At 38.1% G+C, this 21,637-nt stretch overlaps 2 protein-coding genes across 14 annotated transcripts in view; both read right to left on the bottom strand.

Moving 5' to 3' along the window:
- Nucleotides 1-12,261, bottom strand: part of WDR19 (WD repeat domain 19) — a 48,385-nt gene extending 36,124 nt beyond the window's left edge. The window contains exons 1-8 of one of the 4 annotated variants that reach the window (XM_074904667.1): nucleotides 12,232-12,261; nucleotides 10,657-10,748; nucleotides 10,507-10,572; nucleotides 7,563-7,688; nucleotides 4,780-4,895; nucleotides 4,097-4,212; nucleotides 2,740-2,820; nucleotides 360-472 (exon numbers count right to left, since the gene is read on the bottom strand). In XM_074904667.1, the coding sequence (XP_074760768.1) occupies nucleotides 360-472; nucleotides 2,740-2,820; nucleotides 4,097-4,212; nucleotides 4,780-4,895; nucleotides 7,563-7,688; nucleotides 10,507-10,572; nucleotides 10,657-10,748; nucleotides 12,232-12,237 (716 nt within the window). In that variant the 5' untranslated portion in view covers nucleotides 12,238-12,261. Of the gene's footprint in view, nucleotides 1-359; nucleotides 473-2,739; nucleotides 2,821-4,096; nucleotides 4,213-4,779; nucleotides 4,896-7,562; nucleotides 7,689-10,506; nucleotides 10,573-10,656; nucleotides 10,749-11,682; nucleotides 11,795-12,231 lie in introns of those variants that run through there. The other 3 variants (XM_074904669.1, XM_074904668.1, XM_074904670.1) reach the window with 3 other exon arrangements.
- A 324-nt stretch (nucleotides 12,262-12,585) lies between these two features.
- Nucleotides 12,586-21,637, bottom strand: part of KLHL5 (kelch like family member 5) — a 64,246-nt gene continuing 55,194 nt past the window's right edge. For 7 of the 10 annotated variants that reach the window (XM_074904658.1, XM_074904660.1, XM_074904659.1 and 4 more), the window contains 3 exons: nucleotides 18,182-18,394; nucleotides 16,245-16,416; nucleotides 12,586-14,157 (listed from right to left, as the gene is read on the bottom strand). In XM_074904658.1, coding sequence (XP_074760759.1) covers nucleotides 14,101-14,157; nucleotides 16,245-16,416; nucleotides 18,182-18,394 — 442 coding nt within the window. In that variant the 3' untranslated portion in view covers nucleotides 12,586-14,100. Of the gene's footprint in view, nucleotides 14,158-16,244; nucleotides 16,447-18,181; nucleotides 18,395-19,832; nucleotides 20,064-21,637 lie in introns of those variants that run through there. The other 3 variants (XM_074904657.1, XM_074904662.1, XM_074904663.1) reach the window with 3 other exon arrangements.

Here is a 21,637-nt window from a genome sequence, read left to right as displayed (position 1 = left end):
TACAACTCCACTCCTAGCTCTTTCATCAGTTACTTATCTAAACAAAAAACAACCTATAAAACCCTCAGTTTAATCTACTGTCAGAACAGCAACAGTACTAGTGTTCTAAAGCTGAGCATACCAACAGTGATTATTTTTGAAAACACTGCTTTTATAGCCATTGAACTCCCAAGAAAAAAACAATTACAAAATGTAGATTTTGTGTTTGGAACAGAATTATCAAAAAGGCTACAATGCAACCAAGAAAAATCCAGTATAAGCAAGGGATATATGACTTAATTTCCAGCATTTATCAGAACGACTGGGAAAATCTTCAGCTTGTTAATACTAGAATGCTTCATTAAGAAAGTTCTGCTCACCATCTGTAGGTTACAATACTGCCATAAGACTGCTGAAATTTCAGATCAATCGGGTTATCTGGATCATTCAAATTAAAAAGAAAGAGAGTCTTCTTGCCGACCACTACACTTACCTGCCAATGAATGAAAAGAAAAATTAACTTGATAAGCAGGGCATCACTTTAAAATAAGGCCCTACATCTTGACTAAAAGATGAGATTTAGGAGTTCTAACAATCCTTAAGAATCCCAAGGATCTGAATTCTTAATATTTATCAACAGCAGAAAAGATTTGCAGGATGCTCCTCTTGTGAGCCAGTGGTTCACAGATCTAAATGCCAAGCCCAGCAGAACACGCATCTCAAATTCAAGACTTTTCCCTACAGAAGCATTAAGTCAGCTCTATTTCCTCAAAGGAAAAGGCCACAGGTCACATGGAGTTGCACCTACTCTCACTTGGACTAAAATGTGGGTTTTGATCCACAGAATTTTTTATCTGGGAGGCTTAAGGGAAGACTATCACAACACTGCTATCTCAAGTAACTTGCTGAGATTTCAAAGACAGAAAGACAATTCCAAAAGAAACAGCCTGTTTGGTCTATATTAAACATGCAATATTTACAGTTTGGTATCAGTCTAAGTGAGTGCATTTTACTCAATGAATCCCATAGAGAAGTTGGACTTTATAGGAGAAGACAGGTTGAACTTAGGGTTTTTTTAAAGATTATTTTTGTTACTAGAGTGTGTGTTACTGTCAGGCATTTTAGAAAAAGCAAGGAGGAGCAGCTTGTTTTGCCTTATTCTTTGACAAAGATACTGTGAAGGGCTTATTTACAAATTTGCTTTACATTACCTTCTGTTCCAGCTCTCCTTGTCTAAAAAGGAGACAATGGTTTATTCCTAAAATAAGAACTAGAAGAATGAAATACAAAACTGGTGTTTTCAAACTGAGAAAAAAATGCCTATGTTGACCTAAAACCCCTAAAACCCCATTAATCCAGAATTACAAACTCAAATTCTAACCTATAATTTCTAAAGTTTCCCCAAATATGAAAAGTATGTTTTCTGCTTTTTAAAACAGTTTGCTTATAATTCCATTTCAGCTTAATGATGAAGTATTTAAGAAATACTATTTCTTAAACTCTTCTAAGAAATTATAGGAATTGTTTTATGAGGCAGGGCAAGATGTTAACTCTAGTGTTACTTATTTTGACCCAACTTGCAGTTTTTTTTTTTTCTTCAGGTGTCATAACTAACAGCCTGGAAGTGATTGTTATCAAGTCAAGCCCCGCCCCCAACAGACACCTAGGGAATGAATGCTCTGTGATTTAGAGCTGCTAACAGACAACCAAGCACAAACATCAAGAACTACAGAATTACAGAATGTTCCCTAACATTTTACAGCAAACTTGAGAGCTGTAATAAAAAAACCTGCAAAGCCTAGGATAGATACTGCATGCCTCAAGAAACAACAGCAGAAGTCAAGGCTGAAGTCCCCAGTTCCTGTATTTCCAAAATATCTGTTAATTAAATTTCCCTAGGAAGCAGAAAACATTTCACTCCATGCAGAGAGGCAAAAAACTCCTACAGGTTCTTGTCAATGTAAACATGGGGAAAAATTCTTTCCTGACACCTATACTCCACAGATTACATCTGGCTGTGAGAATTTAGTTATGTTGTATAAATACAGATCTGGACAAATTCTAACACTGTACACCTTTCTATCCATGGATTTTCTATGTCTTCTCTTGGTATTTCACTGCTGATCATTTAACCATATTCTCTGCTAATAGTTATCGTTACCCCATTTCTCTGTACTTCACCACTGACTGATCTGACGGACTTTGATTCATTCAAGAAAGACCAAGATGACACCACCACTGTAGCCATTTAGACAGAGACAGGATAATGCTCATACCAGAAGACTGACACAGGGGCTTCTAGACTCATTGATGCTGAGGTTTGCATAAGATGAAAACTCAGCGACCAGTGATGTGTTCCCAAAAATGACAGCTGAAAATCTGCCTTCTGAAAAGCAGCAATTTTGACAGTTCCACTCCATTTCCATCTGCCACATTGCATATGCTGCTCTATATTTACATCGTATGTACTTCTTTAAGTCCCTGCACACATCTCCATCTATTATGTTAACTACCACTGCAAAGCTGCTCTGTTATCTGTCATATTGCTAACCACTGGACTTTTCATGAACACATCCTTAATGAACAAGGGGTATGGCTTTACTTTAAAGGGAAGTTTTGGAAAAGGAAAAAAAAAAAATCAGCAACACCAAATTTTAAGTCAAGGAGGAACAAATTGCTTCCTGGCCCATACTGGTTGCCAGCAGAAACCCTGACACATCAGATGAATGGTTTCTGCAGTATTTTGTATTGACTTCTTACTGTGCTTTCCCTGGTTGATATTCTTTCATCAGTCTTCATAACTGAGAACTGCATATCACTGGGATCTGAGCTCACAGAGGTCTGCAAGAAAGAAGTTTGGGTTCAGAAATCAACAGTTAACGTAGCAAATACCAATGATAAGTAATTGCATTATTCCTGCCCTGTACATTTTAGTGCTAAGGATAGACAGATGGAGTTGTTACTGCACTTAGTACCAAAACTAAGAAAAAACCTGGGATAAACATGACCACAGTTTGGATCATAATGACATGTTATTATGGAAAATACCAAAAAATATCTAGGAAACAGAAGGACAAATCCAAAGAGAGAAGGAAGGATCCAAATGAGAAATAAGACTTGCAGGATGATATACAGACAGTATTAACTGAAGGTGTGCAAACAAGGTCACTTCAATGCAAATTCAAAGAAGGAAGAACAAGAATAAGGCATAGAGGTTAAATATTTACAATGCATTTTAATATGGACATACCTGATCTGGTTTAGGTAGTGATAGCAATCTAGTTGCTTTTGTAGTCAATATGAGGTTATAAAACCTCATAAGTGAGCCCTGCTTAGGTCTCTGCTGTCTCAGCTACACTGCTTCTGCTACCTAAGCCAGTTAGCTTAATGCATAGACATACCCTAACAAATTTATTAGGGTATTCTTCTCCAACTGTGATCTTCAGACATAAAGATGGAAGCATATGAAATGAACTATGAAAGATCTGTTCTTTGAATATCTTGAGTGAAACACTGTTCATTAAAGTTTAAAAGGTTAATTATATTCATTTGCACATTATACAGCAACTGTCATTGCTCAGGACTGTGATGCATGTAAACAAACTGAGTGCTTGATTAGAGGATCTGAGTGTCCTTGGAGGAAGCACTGGAATTGGCCTCTCAACAATGCCATGGAGGTCCAGTCTAGGTGATCCTTGCACATCAGAGGCAAGATCTTTTGTTTAACCAATCTAAAGCAAACCCAACACTAAAAGTCCTTTCTAAAGACCTTATAAACAGTCACGTGAGAGCTGTCCTGTGCTGCTACTGAGGAAGTCAACCAAGACTGCACTTAACAGGATCCTCTTGTAACAGGTACAGGTTAGGATCAAGAATGAGAGAAACATGTTTAGGCAGGACCACACCACAAATGCAGACTCTATTATCATAAATCACATTGCATAACACAGAGGATCAGATGTTTAGATATGCCCTCATCCTACATGAGGTTTCCTAAAGGCTCCTTGTCCTTGAAAGCAGAGGGATTGAAAAGGCATAAGCTCCCATAAGTCACAGTTTTCTCGGGATGAGGAGTATTAATGTATGCCTTAAAATCAAATGGGGGTTATAAATATACCTGTCTTACGGTATCCCCTTCGTGATTGCTTATAGTAATCATTTTGTCTTCACCACCTAGAGCCAGAAGGTTTTCAGAACTCCAGCAACCACAAGTAATCCGCTTAGTGTGCTTACCTGGAAAAGAAAGAAACCTATACAACACAAATAAACACAACCACAAAAAAAATCTGGATAGAAATATGCTCTATTTGGCCACTCAAACACAGATCGTCACAATGTGAAACAACTTACCAGAGCAATTACAAATTCAAGAGTAATTTTTTTAATCTACTCCCAGGTGGAAGTCTTTTGACCTTATAGGGACTTGCACATTCCCTGTTCTTCCATTTCTTTGCATCACATTTCTGGGGAGTGTGCTATATCCTCAACCTTTCTGCCCAGAGATAACTCTAAGCAGGTAAGAAAAAGTAATGTAGCAACAAGAACAACCATGCAAATCCTTTGCAATAAAGATAACACAAGTTTCCCATGAGGCAGTACCAGGTATGTCTACATATATATTTTTAACTTACTATACTATAAAAACACTCTGATAATCCAGCAAAACAGAACAGGAGGTGCAGGTTGAGTGTGAGCACATTTTTGACTTGTGTGTTCATATACAAAACTAAAAAGGAATCTAAGTATATTAGCAAAATTCCGCTTTCACGTGTGCAGGCTTAGTTTCAAACCAATACATACCAAGAACAGGAATCTTGCGAGAAGTCTGACGGTTATATATAAGTAAGTTTCCCTTTGTTGTTCCAACGGCAAGTAAAGTTCCAACTCGAGACCATAATAAGAAAGACATTGCATCCCTAAAATAAAAAAAATAAAATTGTATACTAGAGATTCCTTTCATGTGCCTACATATACAAACGTTTTGCTTGTTTTGAAGTTCTATGAAATCACACAGACCAAGCAGAATTTTTAAATTAAGCAGATGTTCTCTACAGTAAGTGTCGGAAATATTTAAGTGTGTATGAAAGAGTGAAAGTAATAAAAAGTTGTATGAGGTAATGTAATAAGACTTGTGCAGATGCAAAGTGTCTGTAAACATCCACAGACTTTGATGGAATTAAAAAACACTAAAAGATACCATGAAGGCATGCAAAATTTTCCAGTCACTTTCTGCATTGTTTTGTTGTACTTCAATAATTCCATTAATTCAGCCAACTCCAAATCAATAGGTCTAGTTCTGCTCAACGTAATAATGAAGTTAGAAAGAGACATTTTAACTTGAAGTTTCAGATATAGCAAGGTCTATTTTGGTGTACCCTGTTTTAGGGGTACACAGATAAATACTATACATCACATTTAAAAAAAAAGCCTCTTCAGCAAAACAATTTTAATCACAATTTTCTAATTAGTGCAGTTATTTCCATCAACGCCTCTCCCACCTTTTTGAATTTTACTGTAAGCATGAACTTGAAACAAGTTGCAGATATTGACAGATGAAATGACTTCCAATATATATTTGGTTTGCATGTGAGGAGTTTTGTTTGTGCTCTTTTAATTCCAAAAAGAGAAGGACACCAGAAAAGCTTGATTATCAACTGTTTATTATATGTCTTAATGCTTATTCTGCTTATGCAATGACACTGTGATAAAAGAAGAATTAGGCACTTAGATCGATATATATTGTTATACTGAGACTGCCTCCAGTAAGCAATTTACCTCAGATATTAGAGAGAAAGATCATGAAGGAACTGCAATAACCGCATACTCCATTCTGATAAGTACTTTCTATGCTCTTTTTTGCTTGCATACTGGCAAGTTACTCTTCCCCCCAAAACATTTGTTCACACATGAAAAGGAGGTACAAATGGTCTATTCCTTCATACAATATAACATGTATGTACATCCTCATAAATTGTTTTGATTATATAAATAGTTATAGTTTAAAACTGATTTATGAAAAAATCCCAAACCCCTACAGGAGAAAAATTTTTTTAAAAGCCAAAGTTGATGTATTCCACCAGAAAATATTATAAACAATATTCATTATAACTTCTGTGCTAAAAAGGCATATTGTTGATAATATGTAATAATAATGACAAAAATGTAATGACTACAAAATAACCAAATACCCCACAAATACCCAAATAAGATGCCTATATAATGCTACATATAATTAATTAGACATTATAAAGAAGCAATCACTTTAAATTTCTCATTTGTATGTACAATCATTTGTTTGTTTTGAAACTGTTTTCTAACATATGACCTAACATTCTACCAACAATCTTCAAAATATAACTTAATTAAATAGGTTAAGTCACTGTGTATTTTGTGACAACTTTTTTACTTTTTCAGGAGTGAGTAACTTGTATAGAAGTTCTTTTTTGTTTAAGTTCAGTTTTAACATACACACATAAGATACCAGGCTGTAACATATGGAAACATCCCATAATCAAATATCCAATATTCTAAATGAATTTTACAAAGCACGTGTACATGTTCATGGAAATAAGGAATATTTCCATATTCCAGACATTGAGTTTTCAACCTAAATCTGAAAAAAAACACCCTCAGAAACCAATATAACCCCCACACCCTGATTTTTCGAGCTGAGCTGATTTTTTTAATTTAACAGACAAAACACTCAAATTTTTGCATCTTTGACTACTTAAAAAAAACAAGTCAAAAAAGCTCCAAAAACTTACACAAGGGAAACTTAGAAATGAAGGGTTAAATCAGAAGGAGTGTTTGTCTCAACTAAAGTAAATAAAATAGCAGTATCCAACATCAGCTGTTTCTCTGCTCAGATGAGTGTCCTAACAAACACAGGACAGATTTGTTTCCACTCTTTCTCCTACAGACAGAATGTAGACAATTTATGTAGAATGCAGTAGTTTAGCGGAAGTGATTCAAAGAAGCTAAAAGTTTTATTGTTAAACCAAGCTAATTTGTTAACCCAGTGCTTGATTGTTACGTAGGTGTCAGGAGAGTTTTAAGTCTGTGGCTAAATTCAGAAAGGTAGGGATTTGAACCTTAGAGTACTATTGCCTTAGATACATCCCCCCACCCTAAACCAGTCAGCTTTGCGGACAGCATTTTAGTCTCCTTATGAGGGTAAAAAATCCTAGCACCATTAAAATCGCTTCCCTTACTTTTAAGCTCCCTTTTACTTGTTTGAAGTACTTTGGAGAAAGTGTAGCCAGTGCAGATAAACAGTTCACCCATCCTTGTTGCTACCACAAAGTAGAAACATCAAAGAGAAGCTCTCTGGGGACTTCGGCACTGTTGACAATTAAAAAAGAAACAAAACCACTACCAACCCCAAAATCCCCACTCACAACAAACACTTCTAAACCAGCAAATCGTACAAAAAAGAATTTAGCAACAAACTGTAGCATATTAGTTTAACTGTATACATGCTATGAAGACTTCAATAAAAAGATGATCTTTGCAATATATCCTCCACATCAACAAGCCACAGTGGTCCAAGTCTTCAAATACACTCTTTAAAAAATTTTTCTTACCTCATGCCACTGTCTACTTGGCTTGTTTTGTTTGTGTTTGCATCCCACAGAAATATGGCACTAGATTTGTCTGTGATTATTGCTAAAGTATCTCCATCCTTATCCCAGTCCATAGCAACACAGTTACTGAAGGAAAAAAAATGGAAGACTGTTACTAATAATGTTAAAATAAGTTTGTAGGTGTACAGAAACAGCCAAAATTAGTCAGTTGAAGTCTTCATCCTTCCTTTTCCTTCCCAAGTATACCCATGACGGACTGCAGATTTAAAGTACACTTTTATAGCAATGACGCCCTTACTCAAATCTTATTGAAATGACAGAGGTTGAAAGGAAGGTAATAAAAAAAAAGACTGCTACCTACATTCTAGTACTTGAAATACTGCCACCTTGATTTTCAAGAGTGAAAATTCCTTGTAAGGTTATATTTTGTTAAAGTCTATTCAGTGTTGAGATTATTTTTCTCACAGTTCAACAAGCATAACAAACTTGGACAAGAAACCTATGCAGAAGCAGGATAAACCTCTACTTGCAAATAGTTCCCGGAATGAAGAGAACAGCAGACTCACCCACAAGTCTCTAGTGAGTTGGAAACACTGTTGTTAAAGCACCATATACTGCAGACTAAGAACCTATGCCATCTGACACCACTCTTTTCTCTCTAGATAAATAAGGTGACAGTTTCAGGTTAATAAGGTATCTCTATTAAAAATTTCACTCTCATTACCACTCAAATGAAAACTCCTAATGTAAGCAATTTCAGAAGTGTCCTACTGAAACATACATTGCTGTAAACTAATTCAGTAAGTCTTCAGTCCCAGTTTCTCCTATCTTTCTTTTCATAACCTTAGCAGTTTATTTTAGAGAATAAGTACAGTCTATTCCCAAAACACATCCACAAATACTTAAAAGCCAATCAGAACATCAAGAGCAGGAATAACAAGGACAAAAAGAAAAAAACAGGGAAAAACCAGAGACTGGTAACTAGTAAACAAAACAAATTTTATCAACATAATGGTAAGAAGATGCTTAGAACATCAACTATTATAGCAGAGAATATTTGACATTCTGAACTCCATTCTTAAGCAAGGAGAGGTCTAGCAGTTATAACTGGTTAACAGATAACCAACAAATAAAGAAGCAAAATTTGGCCTGAGGGAGAGAACTTCCATATAAACACACTTGTTTCTGTTCAAACTGTCTATCACGAAAATTGAATTTTATTCTAATAGTAACAATTAGAAAGAATTAATTCTCAAATCACAGCAAAAGGTTAGAAATAAAGATTCAAAAGAACTACCTAACCTAGGTAGAAGATTTGCTGGCGGGCCTCAAAAAGTCAGTACTATTCACAATGCCATAAGCAGATGTTAATTATTTTGACAAGCCTTTAGGGTACGTGGTTATTACGGAAGTTTTTTCTCCTCTTTGCCTTGCCACGAGAACACAACATTACTTTAAAACTGGTTTAGATGTTTTATGTTTCCCTGAAGGACAGGATCACATCTGTCCATCGAGAAGGTAGTGCCCTCAGTGTCCATCAGTAAGGTTGACTCCCCCCTTCACACCACTCTCACCAACCCACATGACAGTGGACAATCCCCAGTCCAATACAAGCTCTTCTCAGAGTTCACCACTGATTCCACACAGCTTTCCTCACTTTTGGCAGCTTGCCAGAGAGAATGAGCATTTATCATGCATTGTGCAAAACAGCAGTGCAGAATGAGCTGGGCCATGGATATTACCAAGCAAAAGACTCTGGCACAGCCAGGCTGCATTATGAATGGAACCTAACCAGAACAGGATTTTGAAATAAGACAGCAAGATGCGACAGGCAGTGAGATAGAAGCGAGTCTGGTAAAGACAACAAGGATTGCATCTCGTGGTTTGGTGCAAGATAGTAACTACCATGAACTGCAAATACTGGATTTCTAGGGATTTCTTGGGGAGCTGAGTGATTCTGGCTCCTATCTACCAGTGATAAAGGGACATGTAAGTGACATTTTAGAAATTAAAGTTAAGACTTCTAGATTAAAGGCTGCTGATTTAAAGCCTTAGTGGGAGTTTTGCCTTGACTAGGGACTCCACCTTAACCAAAATAAATCAGGTTGTTAGAAATAAAAAATCATGAATTTGCATGAATACTTAAGCTAAGAGCAGGTAAAATACTAGAAGAAACGAGGAGCACACAGATGAAACTATTGCTATATCAGTTAGTAATGGTGCCCAACAGAAGTAGATTTATAGAACAAAATGTTATGACAACCTGATGTCCCAGTGTTTGCACTTAGGAAGGTTTCCTCTGGGCCCTATCTAGCCTGTTCCTGTGGACTGATTGCCTTTTAGCAGCTAGGTTGCACCTTCCAAAGTACACTACTTTTAAAATTTCATCTGAAAGGAATCCAGTTTGTATACTCCAACACCACTCTGTGATGTGAACCAAAGTGTTATAAGCAGGAAAAACAATGAGATTCACTTCAGAAGTACACTCTCAATCTAAAGTAAAAATGCCAGTGACCTAAGCAAAAGCACTAAACCAAAAGGATACCTTTCTTCAGTAAGGTTATGATAACAAATTACTAGAAAGCTGGCAGCAGCAAGAGTGCAGTCGCAATAGCATGATGCAGATATACTGTATACAACCTCATTATGTTCTTTCTTAATATGACAGATCTTTTCCTAACATTTTAATGAAGTAGACTGAGTTTATTGCTAATAAGGAGCGCCTTGGGTAGGAGAACATATTTTTATTGCTATCCTTTATACCTTACTATGAGTTCAGCTTTTACTGTCTCAGATTCCATACATGCTCATGTTTGTCTTTTCCAGGAAGAGACAGTTATCTCTTCCTACAGAGTTCTCACAATGTATGAGCACCTCACCAGAAGAGAAGCATTTTTAAAAGAAAACAACAAAGAAAATAATTTAAACCCATCTTAGTATGTACCTTGGTAAGCTGATTTCATTTCTCTTCTGACCATGACGATCAAAAATTTTCACAGCACGATCACCTCTAAAAAAGATTAACAAATAGAATAATTCCCTTTCTTCTTCAGTGAATTTTATGGACAAATGAAACAAATACTTGTAATCTTACCCTGTTACTGCAAGAAAATTTCCCAAAGTTTTCTGCCAAGCAAATTGCACAGGGGAACCAGACCACGCTTTTTCTAACAGACTGAATACTTGCTGGGAGACAAAAAAAAGTAGGAAATTAGGTATCTTAAAGTCATTAGCATATAACAAAAACCAACTTCCTAACATGTTAGCAACTGTCAGTACTGTGGAGAAAAAAACCCCAACAAACCCTTAAATACAACTTCCGGGTGATTCTAATGGGTCAAAGTACCAAAATTACACATATTTTTGTTTGTGCTGGAAAAACTGAAGTTTCTGGTGCTGGGTGTCTGCATTGAGAACTACTGTGACTCTATCACAACTTCTTTTTTTTTTTTTTTCCCTCTTAGAGTTACTGGAATAAAAAAAAAATGCATGCAACTCTCCCCTTTATGTCCAAAGACTAGAATGTTTAGTTCTCTTGTCATGGAAGTCTGGGACCAGAAAGCATCCTTAATGCATAAAACACAGAGGGCTCAACATCTATGCTTTTAGAGATATGTAACTATTTTGTCCTCTGTGAATTCCTGGGTTTTAAATACCTCAAAGCTACTCAACCGTAAAGATTCCAACCACTGACTAAGAAAGTTTCTCAGAAATTCCTTTTCCTTGCACACTACCTGCACATATTTTTCTGTAACTTGGGGTAAAATAAAGTCCTCAACTTTGTTTCACAGCTATCACTTTTTCCCTGCCACCCCATCACATAAACACCAACATCTGGTGTCCACCAATGCCTGCCAGTCTTACTCAAGTCTTTGCCAAAGGTCCACAATCCTTGTTTTGGGTGAATGTAAACTGAGGCATCTTGAAACTGGATTTGCATTTTACCCACAAAAAGTGTAAAATTATGAGCACCACGTGCCACAAGCACAAAGAACATCTTGACAATTATGTCTTGTTTTGAAAAAGCTTAATAAAATCTGTAATAAATCAACAATGAAGGAAATAATTATGGGAGTGCAGGCCAGCTCCAGCTCTTCATGTTTTCCCTGTTCTTACTTACAGACTAAACCCCCCTACGGGTCTGAGAAGGTAACTTTCCTTTTGGCTCAATCTAAGCGTTGCCCGAGGAGGGTTTCTCGCACCCCTCTCCGCTGCCAGGGCCAGCGTTAAGGCACGGCGACACGGCGGCGGCAGACGCGACATCTGGCGGTAGCGGCTTCGGGAGATGCGACGGCTCAGGCAACTGGCGCGGAAAAAAACAGCCTGGCCGAGGTCGGGGCCTCTCGCAGCGCGCTCCCGGAGGCAGGGGCAGGGCGGGCGGCGGGAACGGCCCCGGCTCCCCGGAGGCAGCCCCGACCGCGGCCTCAACTTCCCGCTCGCTGGAGGAAAGCACCAACGGGCGTTTCCTGCCGCGCCTCCCTCCCTTCCCTAGGCCGCAGGAGGCACCGCCCGCCGCGGCGGGCCGCGCTCGACGCCTCCGACCCAGCCCCAGCCCATGCAGTGCGGAGCGGGAACCGCGGCCCCGCCCGCCCCCCGCCTTCGCGCCCGGGGCCGAGGCTCCCCCAGCGCCCCCCCCCCGCCCGCGCGTACGGCGGCCGAAGGGACCCACCTTCATCGCGCCCACCGCTCGCCGCGCACCGCCCCCTGCGCATGCGCCGGCCAGACCCCGCCCACCCACCGCGTCGCCGTCACCCCGGAGACGGAGAAGGCGGGAGAAGGCCCTCCGTGCTGGGGGCGGGGCCCTGCCCCGCAGCCAATGGGGAGGCGCCCGAAGGCGCCGGGCCTCAACAGGCCCCGCCCCCGGCGGCGCAGGGCGGGCTGGGAACCACCGGGGCACGGCCGGGGCCGCGAGGGGCGGGTAGCGGAAGGAGGGGGCCGGGTGGCCGAGGGCTGCGCGGCCTACAGGGAGACAAAATAGACGGTAAACTACAGAAGAAACGTGCTAACGCAACGACACTGCATTTCAGTTTACCTGTATTCAACTGCAGTCAGTGCAGGATTTACCACAAAGGCTCACTGCTTAGTAATTTCTTTTAAAACAATAAATAGTTCACCGAGAGCATTAACACAAATGTACAAATTACAAATGTACAAAGACTTTGGGTATCAGATGCTTCAAACTTCTTAAAAACATTCAATGAGCTCCCATGTTCCCCTCTTCCATTGCAAGCACACACATATTACCTACTGTTTTGAAAACATAAGGAACAAGGCACAGAAAAGCAAATATGGAGAGACTTTCCAAGAACATTCAGGCTGTTCAAAGCAATTCTGTGTAACAGCATAGGGCTCAAAAAACGCGAATTACAAAGTATCCGAAAAAATTCGATAACTCTTAAATAAGGTAACTAATTTGATACAATTCTGTGAGGCACACACAACTCTTCTGTAAGATGCTGAACATGCTTAAATGGTGGCAGTTAAGCATCTTGCATGATTGGGCCCTTTACACTTTGAAGTAACATTACTGGAATGTCAGACAGTTGTTTAATTTCATTTTAGAAAATTAGACTTTTCAAATTAGTGCAAAGCCACAAGTAAAACTGGTATTAGTCTAGATGTAATGGAATGCTTCAAAAATTGCAAAGTGCAAATATTAAATTGGTTAACTTTTAATCACCCTTTAGAATTCTCCCAACAAATCATGGTTATAGATTTTTTCATTTAAAACAGCAAAGTAAATATAAAAACCAAAGTGGAGAAAAAGGTATGATGTTCTGCATCTCACAAAAACTTTGAAAATCCCAAAAGTACACTGGATGTCAAAAATCTCTGGCAGAAATTATTAAATAGCAGATTTTTGTTAGCATAATAAGACAATATTTAAAATAAGGCTTTGGTTAAATAAAAAGTTTGTTAAACTAGGAATGATGATAAAAGTGCAAAAGATTCACCAAATACATAACTTCATTTCCAAGGCAGGCATTATACCTGCCATTTACAATGGTTTGCATTGGTTTGTCAGTCTGCATTGTAATAGCTCAGATACCTATAGTCAAACATGTTTATTATAGGCAAGTTAAACATATGGGGTCCAATCCTATAACTTGTTTCACCCAGAGATAGACTCAATTATATCAGCAGAAGTATATCCATTCATAGCATCGTTCCTCTGCATATTTGGGGGAATCAAGGCCCCAGATCTGTAACATTTGATTATTATAGTGAGTTCACTAATGAGTTAATTCATTTCTCAGCACTTCCTAAACAGAAGTCCTCTGCTGGCAACTGGCTGGTTGCAGTTGATTTTTTTACAAATAGAATTCTTGTAACATAATGGGTAACAAAGATGATTTTTTAAAAAAGTGCTTAATATTGGTCCGTAGAAACAACATGTACAAGTTAGCTTGAGACCAAACACTTTGCTGTGGTAGATATCTTGCACCTTGTGTTTACTGGTGCACTGGTAGGTTGCTTGAGGAAAAAAGAAATCATCAGAGTCTACAGAGGAGAATGTCACCTTCATTGAGAAAATAATTTACAGTTTTACAGTCACAACACATGCTCCAGCTCTTCCTAAGCACAATGGTGCAACCTGCAAGCAAAAAACAAACAAACAAAAATAATCTGTGAGATAAATGGAGTTAGCTTTGAGTATTTTTTTGCCCAAAAATTGACAGTTAATGCTTGGAATAACAGTTGTACAGCTGCAGCAGAGTGACAATATCACCCACACTGTTAATGTGACTTAAAAAAATAGCAATTGATCCAAAACTTGGATACAAACCCACAGAAAAGGTGAAGATACTTTATATGATAGAGTGAACCACTTTAAAAGCAACAGCAAACTCCAAGATTATGAAACAATTCTCATTGATAATTTCAATTACTTGGTATTACAGGAAAAAGAATCCTTTGTTATGGTACAAACTGAACACCTGAACTAGGTAGTCTGACACCTGAGTAACGGTCAGCAAAACAATGCATTTTCCTCTAACAGAAAATGCCAAACATCACAGGGGACACCTCTCCTTTTTACTTTAATATTTGATAAAGTCCTGTTAAGAGTTCATTAAATTAGAATAATTTACCAGTTGCTATTTTTTTTTGTAAAAATAAATTAATTCTGGCAAGAGCCTTTTCTGCTGAGATCCTGTTGGACTTGAAAAGAGGAAGGTAGTTTCTAACACCCTAGCCTCTCCTTTTAAACTTCATAGTGTTGGAGTGTGTGTGAACAGTACACTAAGTGCTACAGAGATTATTCTGAAGGCAAAAAAGGATGGTTATACCAACTCCCCTATTTCTTTTTTTCCCCAGGAACAACAGACTTATCCTGTGCTATCTCTGGCTCTGACACACTTCAGATGAGAAAATTTCACTACTCTCTTTTGAGTGGTGTGTGGATGAAGCGGTGGCAGACTGCTGACATACCAAGAGAGAAGGAAGGTACACAGACACTTCCACAACCCTCTAGGAAAGGTTCAAAACTGTCCTGTAGACTGGGATCACAGGATTCAGTGGGATATAGAGGGTCAAGGCCAAGGATACAAAGGTACATACAGACAGTCATCACCCAGACTTCACGTGAGATTAATGTAGATGCAATGGTGAGGAGCATTCTTTCCTCTGGCACACTTTTTTTTTTTTTTCCCCCTTTAGCAGGACAAATAATGCCATGGGTTATCATTACCAGTACAGCCACTGAGGGCCCCAAGCTCTGATAAGCCTCCTAGATGACTTGTGTTTTAAGATCTGGCAGCAGTATGAAGTGGGGGAATACGGACAGCTCAGTTTTCCATGTTAAAGATTCTGATAAAGAGCAGTTCAGTTCTCTTTCTGAATTAGTAATTTGGGGCTATTACTGGGATAGCATATTCAGGAGGTCAGAATTCAGCTGCCTAAATACTTGTGTCTAATGCTATTCTAGATGACCTTGGCCATTCATCCTGGCCTGCAACTGGACTCCAGAAGGGCCTTGGTCTCCCACAGATTCTGTGCTCTATCTCCAGCCCTCTGTGGATGTAGATGGTTTAGGGTATCTCAAATGGCAGTAGATACCAAAGGACAGCCTGCTCAGGATATCCTTGTGTGTGCTCTTCCCACATAGGCAAAAACATTCCTGGAGCTATAAAAAAGTAAAAGTAACCAAGCTTTGAATTGACAGTAATGGTTTCTAGTCATGAATTGAAATTTTTTTTTTTTTTTGAGCTGAGTGAAGAGAAATGGGAAAAGGCTTCCTGAAAGTTGCACACACTGTACATACCATTCACATCAGGAAGAGATTATTTATGAGAAGATGATCAAAACCTTGAAGAAATAGATAAACTTGCTGAGAGACACATTAGAGCTAAAACTAATACACATCTATCATTTATCTTCAGAATAGGAAGTAATGGAAACAGAAACATTTACAGTTTGGGGAACATGTCAGTACAATTTATTAACAGTAGTTGAAATTGTCAAAATAGCTATAGTCTTGCCAAAGAAAGAAGGGCAGTTTATTAGAAGTTCACAACTGTCTGTACAAGATAAATCATCCCAAGATGATAGACAAAGAAAAAGACTTAAAACAGACTAGTAAGAAAGTGCTTCTTAGAGAACTATTTGAATTCTCCTTGTAAAAAGAGGCACACTTGAAATAACAAGGTAAGTAGTAGTGTATGGTCTGATCAGAAACTATACCTGTGTCCATTCATTTGTCTGGGGATCATAAGACTCCACTGTATTAAGGTATGTTTGACCATCATATCCTCCAACAGCATACAACTTGTCACCAAGAAGACATACTCCCACAGCATCTCTGCTAATGCTCATAGAGGCCACAGCAGTCCACATGTCTGTTTTTGGATCATACCTAGAAGATAATTTCTGTTATGCTCTAAAACTGTTGCCAAAATTCAATAGAAAAAAACATACTGGAATTGACGCTCTCAAGGTAGTAGAAAAATAGTATTATTAGGGCAGCACAGATTTGGGTGTTAATTTCAAAGGACATTTTCTCACAAGTACTCTCTGAAAATGTTTCTTTAGTCATCTGGTAACACAGTCGGTACTAGCTATGTATCTACGTTTTGCTGCTTTCCATATAGTAATACATACACATACATACAGTCATACATCTGCTCTTACTACATTTCTTATTGTATGTCTAAATGTGCCACTCCAGAAACAGCTCTGTTGCTACACTGTAGTAGAGCAAGTGCTTGCTCTAAGTGTAACTACTACATGTCAAAGCACAGGCTGCAGGCTGTTACAAGTTGCAGTTACTTCCAACCAAAAAACAGTTTGAGAAATTTTATCTACAGTTGTCTCATCAAAATACTACAGAAATGCATGCAAGCATAATCAAAACATGAAAATACTGCCGGAAGCACATGCTGCAAATAGAAGTATAATGTAGTAAAAGAGGATGATTAGTGGGCTACATATAGAATTTATATTTTATAATTAATTATATAAACCAATGTATTTATCTGGGAAAAGTGACTTTTATTGCAAAATATAGTGATAAACAAATATTCAGAAGCTTAGTGTGGTTTTATGAAACTGGTCATTTTTTAAAGGAACTATTTCCATAAAGCTGATTGTCCTCAATTTCATCTCGCTTAAGGATCAAGGATTAAATGCATTACAAAATTATTCCTATTTATTAAATTCATGTGTTCTGTAACTTCGTTTCAGAGAATACTGAAAGAAAAGTACATGTACCTATTGCTTTCTCTTAGGCTTCTAATTATCTGTATTCCTCTAAAAATTTTGTATTTGCCAAATATTTTGGGGTCTATTAGGACACAAAGTTGAAAAATACAGCTCTGTTCTGTAGTGGGTTTTTTTGATTTGGGTATTTTTATGGTGTGGGGTTTTTTCCCCTTCTTTTTTGGTAGAGGCTGAATCACATCTCCCAGCTTAAAGAAATTCAGTAAAAGGAGAAGATGGGTGATGAAGAATCACTGTAAGTGTTAGAAGATAACAGGAAAGAAGATCAGTTTTACAGCTGGGGAGGCAGAGAGGAGAATTAAAGCTTATTTCAGAAATACTTGAAATGCTAGTGCATTATGAAGTATTTACTGTCATTTTAAATTATTTTATGGATCACATGTGCTTTTGCAATTTGTAATACACTCATTAATTAACAACTTTATGTAAAGACATACCCACTTTGGAATAACTGAATTACATGCCAGTTTCCCACTGTCATCAGGGGATACAAGAAAGAATAGGGTATTTAAGGATCCATAACCCTGACTGTTATCTCATTAAAGAGTTGTAATATGAACTAATAAAGGCTTCTTGTGTGAAAAGTTCTGCTCCATTTTTAAGAGTATTCAATTCCAAGTTGTTCTCAGTAATCAATCAGGATTGTTCAATAAGATTGTTAGAAAAAAAATATTTCTATATGAAGTGCATTAGGGAGAATTTGCTTTAAATAAGCTGTCTTGGCAACACTTTGAATAATGTTATGACTACACAGTATGTTTTTATATGTAAGTTTCCTCTGCTCACCCTAAGAATAACACAGCTATTTTATTGGGTTTCTACTTACAGTTCTTCCCATAAATCACTTTGTAGATTAGCACTATTTGTATTACTAGCTGGATATGCCTTCATCAGGATATTACCTTTCTACACAGTCTGATAGCCTGGACGTTAAGTTTGATGCTGGGGCATCGTGACCACCTATTGCATATAAGAACCCATTCCAGGTGGTTACACCTACACCACCTCTTCTTTTTGACATCTGAGCACAGAGGGTCCATTTGTTTGTATGAGGATCAAAACATTCTACTGACTTAAGACAAGAACTTCCATCTCGACCACCAACTGCATAAAGCCTACAAAGCAAAAAAAAAAAAAAAAAAAAGTGAGTGTTGTCTGATAAAGGACAAAGTTTCCCGTGATGTATGGAGGGACTTTAAAGTTTATTAAACAGGGAAGTTTAGAAAGAGACTTTCAACTTTCAATAGGATGTTCTGTAACAAAACATCAGCTAAGATTTTGCTCCAATCTTTTCCTGTTATCATGATCAATGCATAACAACAACAATTTACAGAGAATTAATCTCTATAATACAGTATTTATGTTCCAACCTATGCATATAGCTAACATTTACAAAATTACATAGCTTGACATACAAAGGCCCATTTCTAGCAGGGTCAGAGGGACAAATTCAGTAGTGAATCTGCATGCAAAAACCTTGCTCTGCCCCATCTTAGGCCTTCAAATATTTCTCTGGTCCTGGGCTTTAGTTTATGAATGATAGCACTACGTTCAGTCCCTCACACCCACTAGGTGGCCTAGTTTGCTCAGTTCTGATAAAAAGGTTTCTAGCATTTGGTATTAAAGGATTTAAACTTTTCGGAAAGGCTGGAAGGAGAAGATTGGGTTTAAGAGTACTCCACCACTGATGAATCTTTAAAACTAATCCAATAATCAAACTTGATAAAGAGTTTATGCACAGAGCTTATGAGCAATCTATGCTTAGAAGCAGAAATGCTCAGCACTATTATTTGGAAAGGCAGGAACTCAGAAGCCATTCTAAGAAGGAGCAACTCATCAGAAGTAAAGTCCAGTTTGAGAGATCACCTGAAATATCATTCATTAAATCCTTTCACAGCCTAAGGCACATTATAGTATGGTTAAATAATGAAATAGACATTAAATACTGTATGTGATGATAGTGTGAACAATTTACAACAGTTGCTATGAAGCACTATTCAAGATGTCCTGTTTGGGAAATGCTGTTGTTTGTTTTTTTAAATACACTGACCAACAAACTCATATACAAACATCTTGTAAATATGGTTGACCTAGTAGTTCTCAGTAATAATTTTAATAGCCTTTTATAAAAATACATTTCCACGGAAGTTCCCATGTTTAATAACACAACTTGTTTAAGGTAAGGAATGTACTGAAGGATATTGAAAAATCCTGTTGCAGTATCCTTTATGAACACAGTGTTTAAATGAAGCCCCCTCACCTTACCTCCTCCCTAAACATGACAGTTTTGATCACTTATGCAGTGATTTCACATTTCTGACACAGAGAAAGATATATTAATTTCTCTATATTAAGGTTCTGAGCAAATAGTCTGAAATATATCAAATTACAGATAGATATTACTAGAAAGTGCAGAAGTTACTGCTCCCTCACAGCTGAAATGCTGTATGCACTTTGAAGCTTTTCAGCTATAGGCATCTAGTGTTACTGCCTACTTTAAGAGCCTAGGGAATGTTCTATAACAGAGAAATGTGAGGCTCTGATTCTGGTGCTTTTCACCAAACCTGGGAACCTCCGCTGAATATACAGGAAGCTTCAGACATAACTTCAGCATCTGAGACTGCAGTTCCAAGGCAGCCCAAGGCACCCTGCTAGCTGGTTGTTCAAGTTCTTCCCTCCTTCTTGCACCCAGTAAGCATTTCCACTCATTCCTGGACTTGTTCCAGATCTCACAGGACTCTTCATAGGTCCATTTCAGCTGTACTAATTTAGCAGGAGACTAACCTTCCAAAAAAAAAAAAAAGCATGAAAATTTTTTCTTCCTTACGATATTGAAACAGCTCAAGGGACATGCATCAGATAGTATGTATGCAAGAAGTGAAAATCTGTGGTCAAGAGTGTTAATATTCTGCCACAACCACAATGCTATTTATCAAATCAGGTTAGCTTTGTCTGCTATGGTACTCCTGTAGCCACCCTGGCAAAATATGGTTTGGATTAGCCCACTACAAGGCTGGTGGAAAACTGGAAGGACTACTGGGTTCAAAGCATACTACTGTGATCAGCAGTATGAAGTCCAGCTGGCAGCTGGTTACTAGTAGTGTTCCTCCCAGGTTGATACTGTGGCTGATACTGCTGGTGTCCTCATTAATTATCTGAAAGATGCAATGGAAATCACCCTTAGGAAGTTTACTGATAATATCAAATTAAGGGGAGTTGTTGATCCGCTGGAGGGCTTGGTTCTATTCAGAAAGACCCAGACAAGCTGGAAAATTGGTCTGACTATTGTGTCATGAAGTTCAGCAAAGGCAAATGCAAAGTTCTGTACCTGGGATGGCATGTTCCCATGCAATAGTACAGGCTGGGAGCTGACAGTAGAGGAGACACCTTAGCAAAAACAGACTAGGAAGTTCTGGCAGACAACAAGTCAGCAGTATATCCTTGAAGCAATGAACCTGATCCCCTTTATTTGGTACATATAAAACTGTTTCTGGATACTGTGCCCAGCTTTGGGGTCTAAGTACAAGGAAGACCTTGCCATACTAGAGCAAGTCCAGCTGATGGTCACTAAGATGATGAGGGAGCTAGAACACATGACATATGAGGAAAGGTGGAGAAAGCTGCCTCTATGCAGTCTTAAGAATTTTTGAGACTGCTAAGGAAGCATCTTACTGCTGTCTTCAGCCACCTAATGGAAGGTTATATGGAAGACCGACCATTCTCAGAGGTATGCAGTGAAAGGAGGAAGAAAAAGAGACAAGTTCAAACATGGGAAATTTCAATCAGATATTAGAAGAAAAATGTTCAGTACAATGGTGATCAAACATTGGAACAGATTGCCCAGAGAGTCTGTTGAATCTCCATACTTGAAGATATTAAAAACTCAGATATGACCTGAGCTACTTCAGTTAACTTTGAAACTAGATCCAACTTTAAGGTTGGCCCTGCTTTGAGTTGGTGTTGGATGAGATAACTCCAGATGTCCCTTCCAATCCAAATTATTCTATGATTCTGTGATTCCAACTGATCTCTATTTTTATAATAGCTTGATTCAAGTACCACTTGTATTTTGGGATGCTATAGAACAATTACACTTAATCCAAAGGAAAACAATGAAAATTACCCGAAGTCTAGGAATCATGGCCTACAAATAAAGACTGAAGGAGCTGGAGTTATTCAGTTCTGATGACAGAATACTGAGGGGATATGTGTCTTTAAATACAAAAGGTTGTTGCAAATAGGAAAGAAAAGATGCATTTTCCATGTTCACTTTGGATAGTACAAACAATAATAATATAAATCAGCAAAAGGTATTTAAGACTTGAGGAAAACTGAATTCACAGATGTATTAATAATTA

The sequence above is a fragment of the Athene noctua genome, chromosome 4 (assembly GCF_965140245.1).
Source record: "Athene noctua chromosome 4, bAthNoc1.hap1.1, whole genome shotgun sequence".
In the NCBI taxonomy this organism is placed as follows: Eukaryota; Metazoa; Chordata; class Aves; order Strigiformes; family Strigidae; genus Athene; species Athene noctua.
The sequence above is the reverse complement of the archived record's forward strand: the minus strand, read 5'-3'. Positions and strand labels throughout refer to the sequence as shown.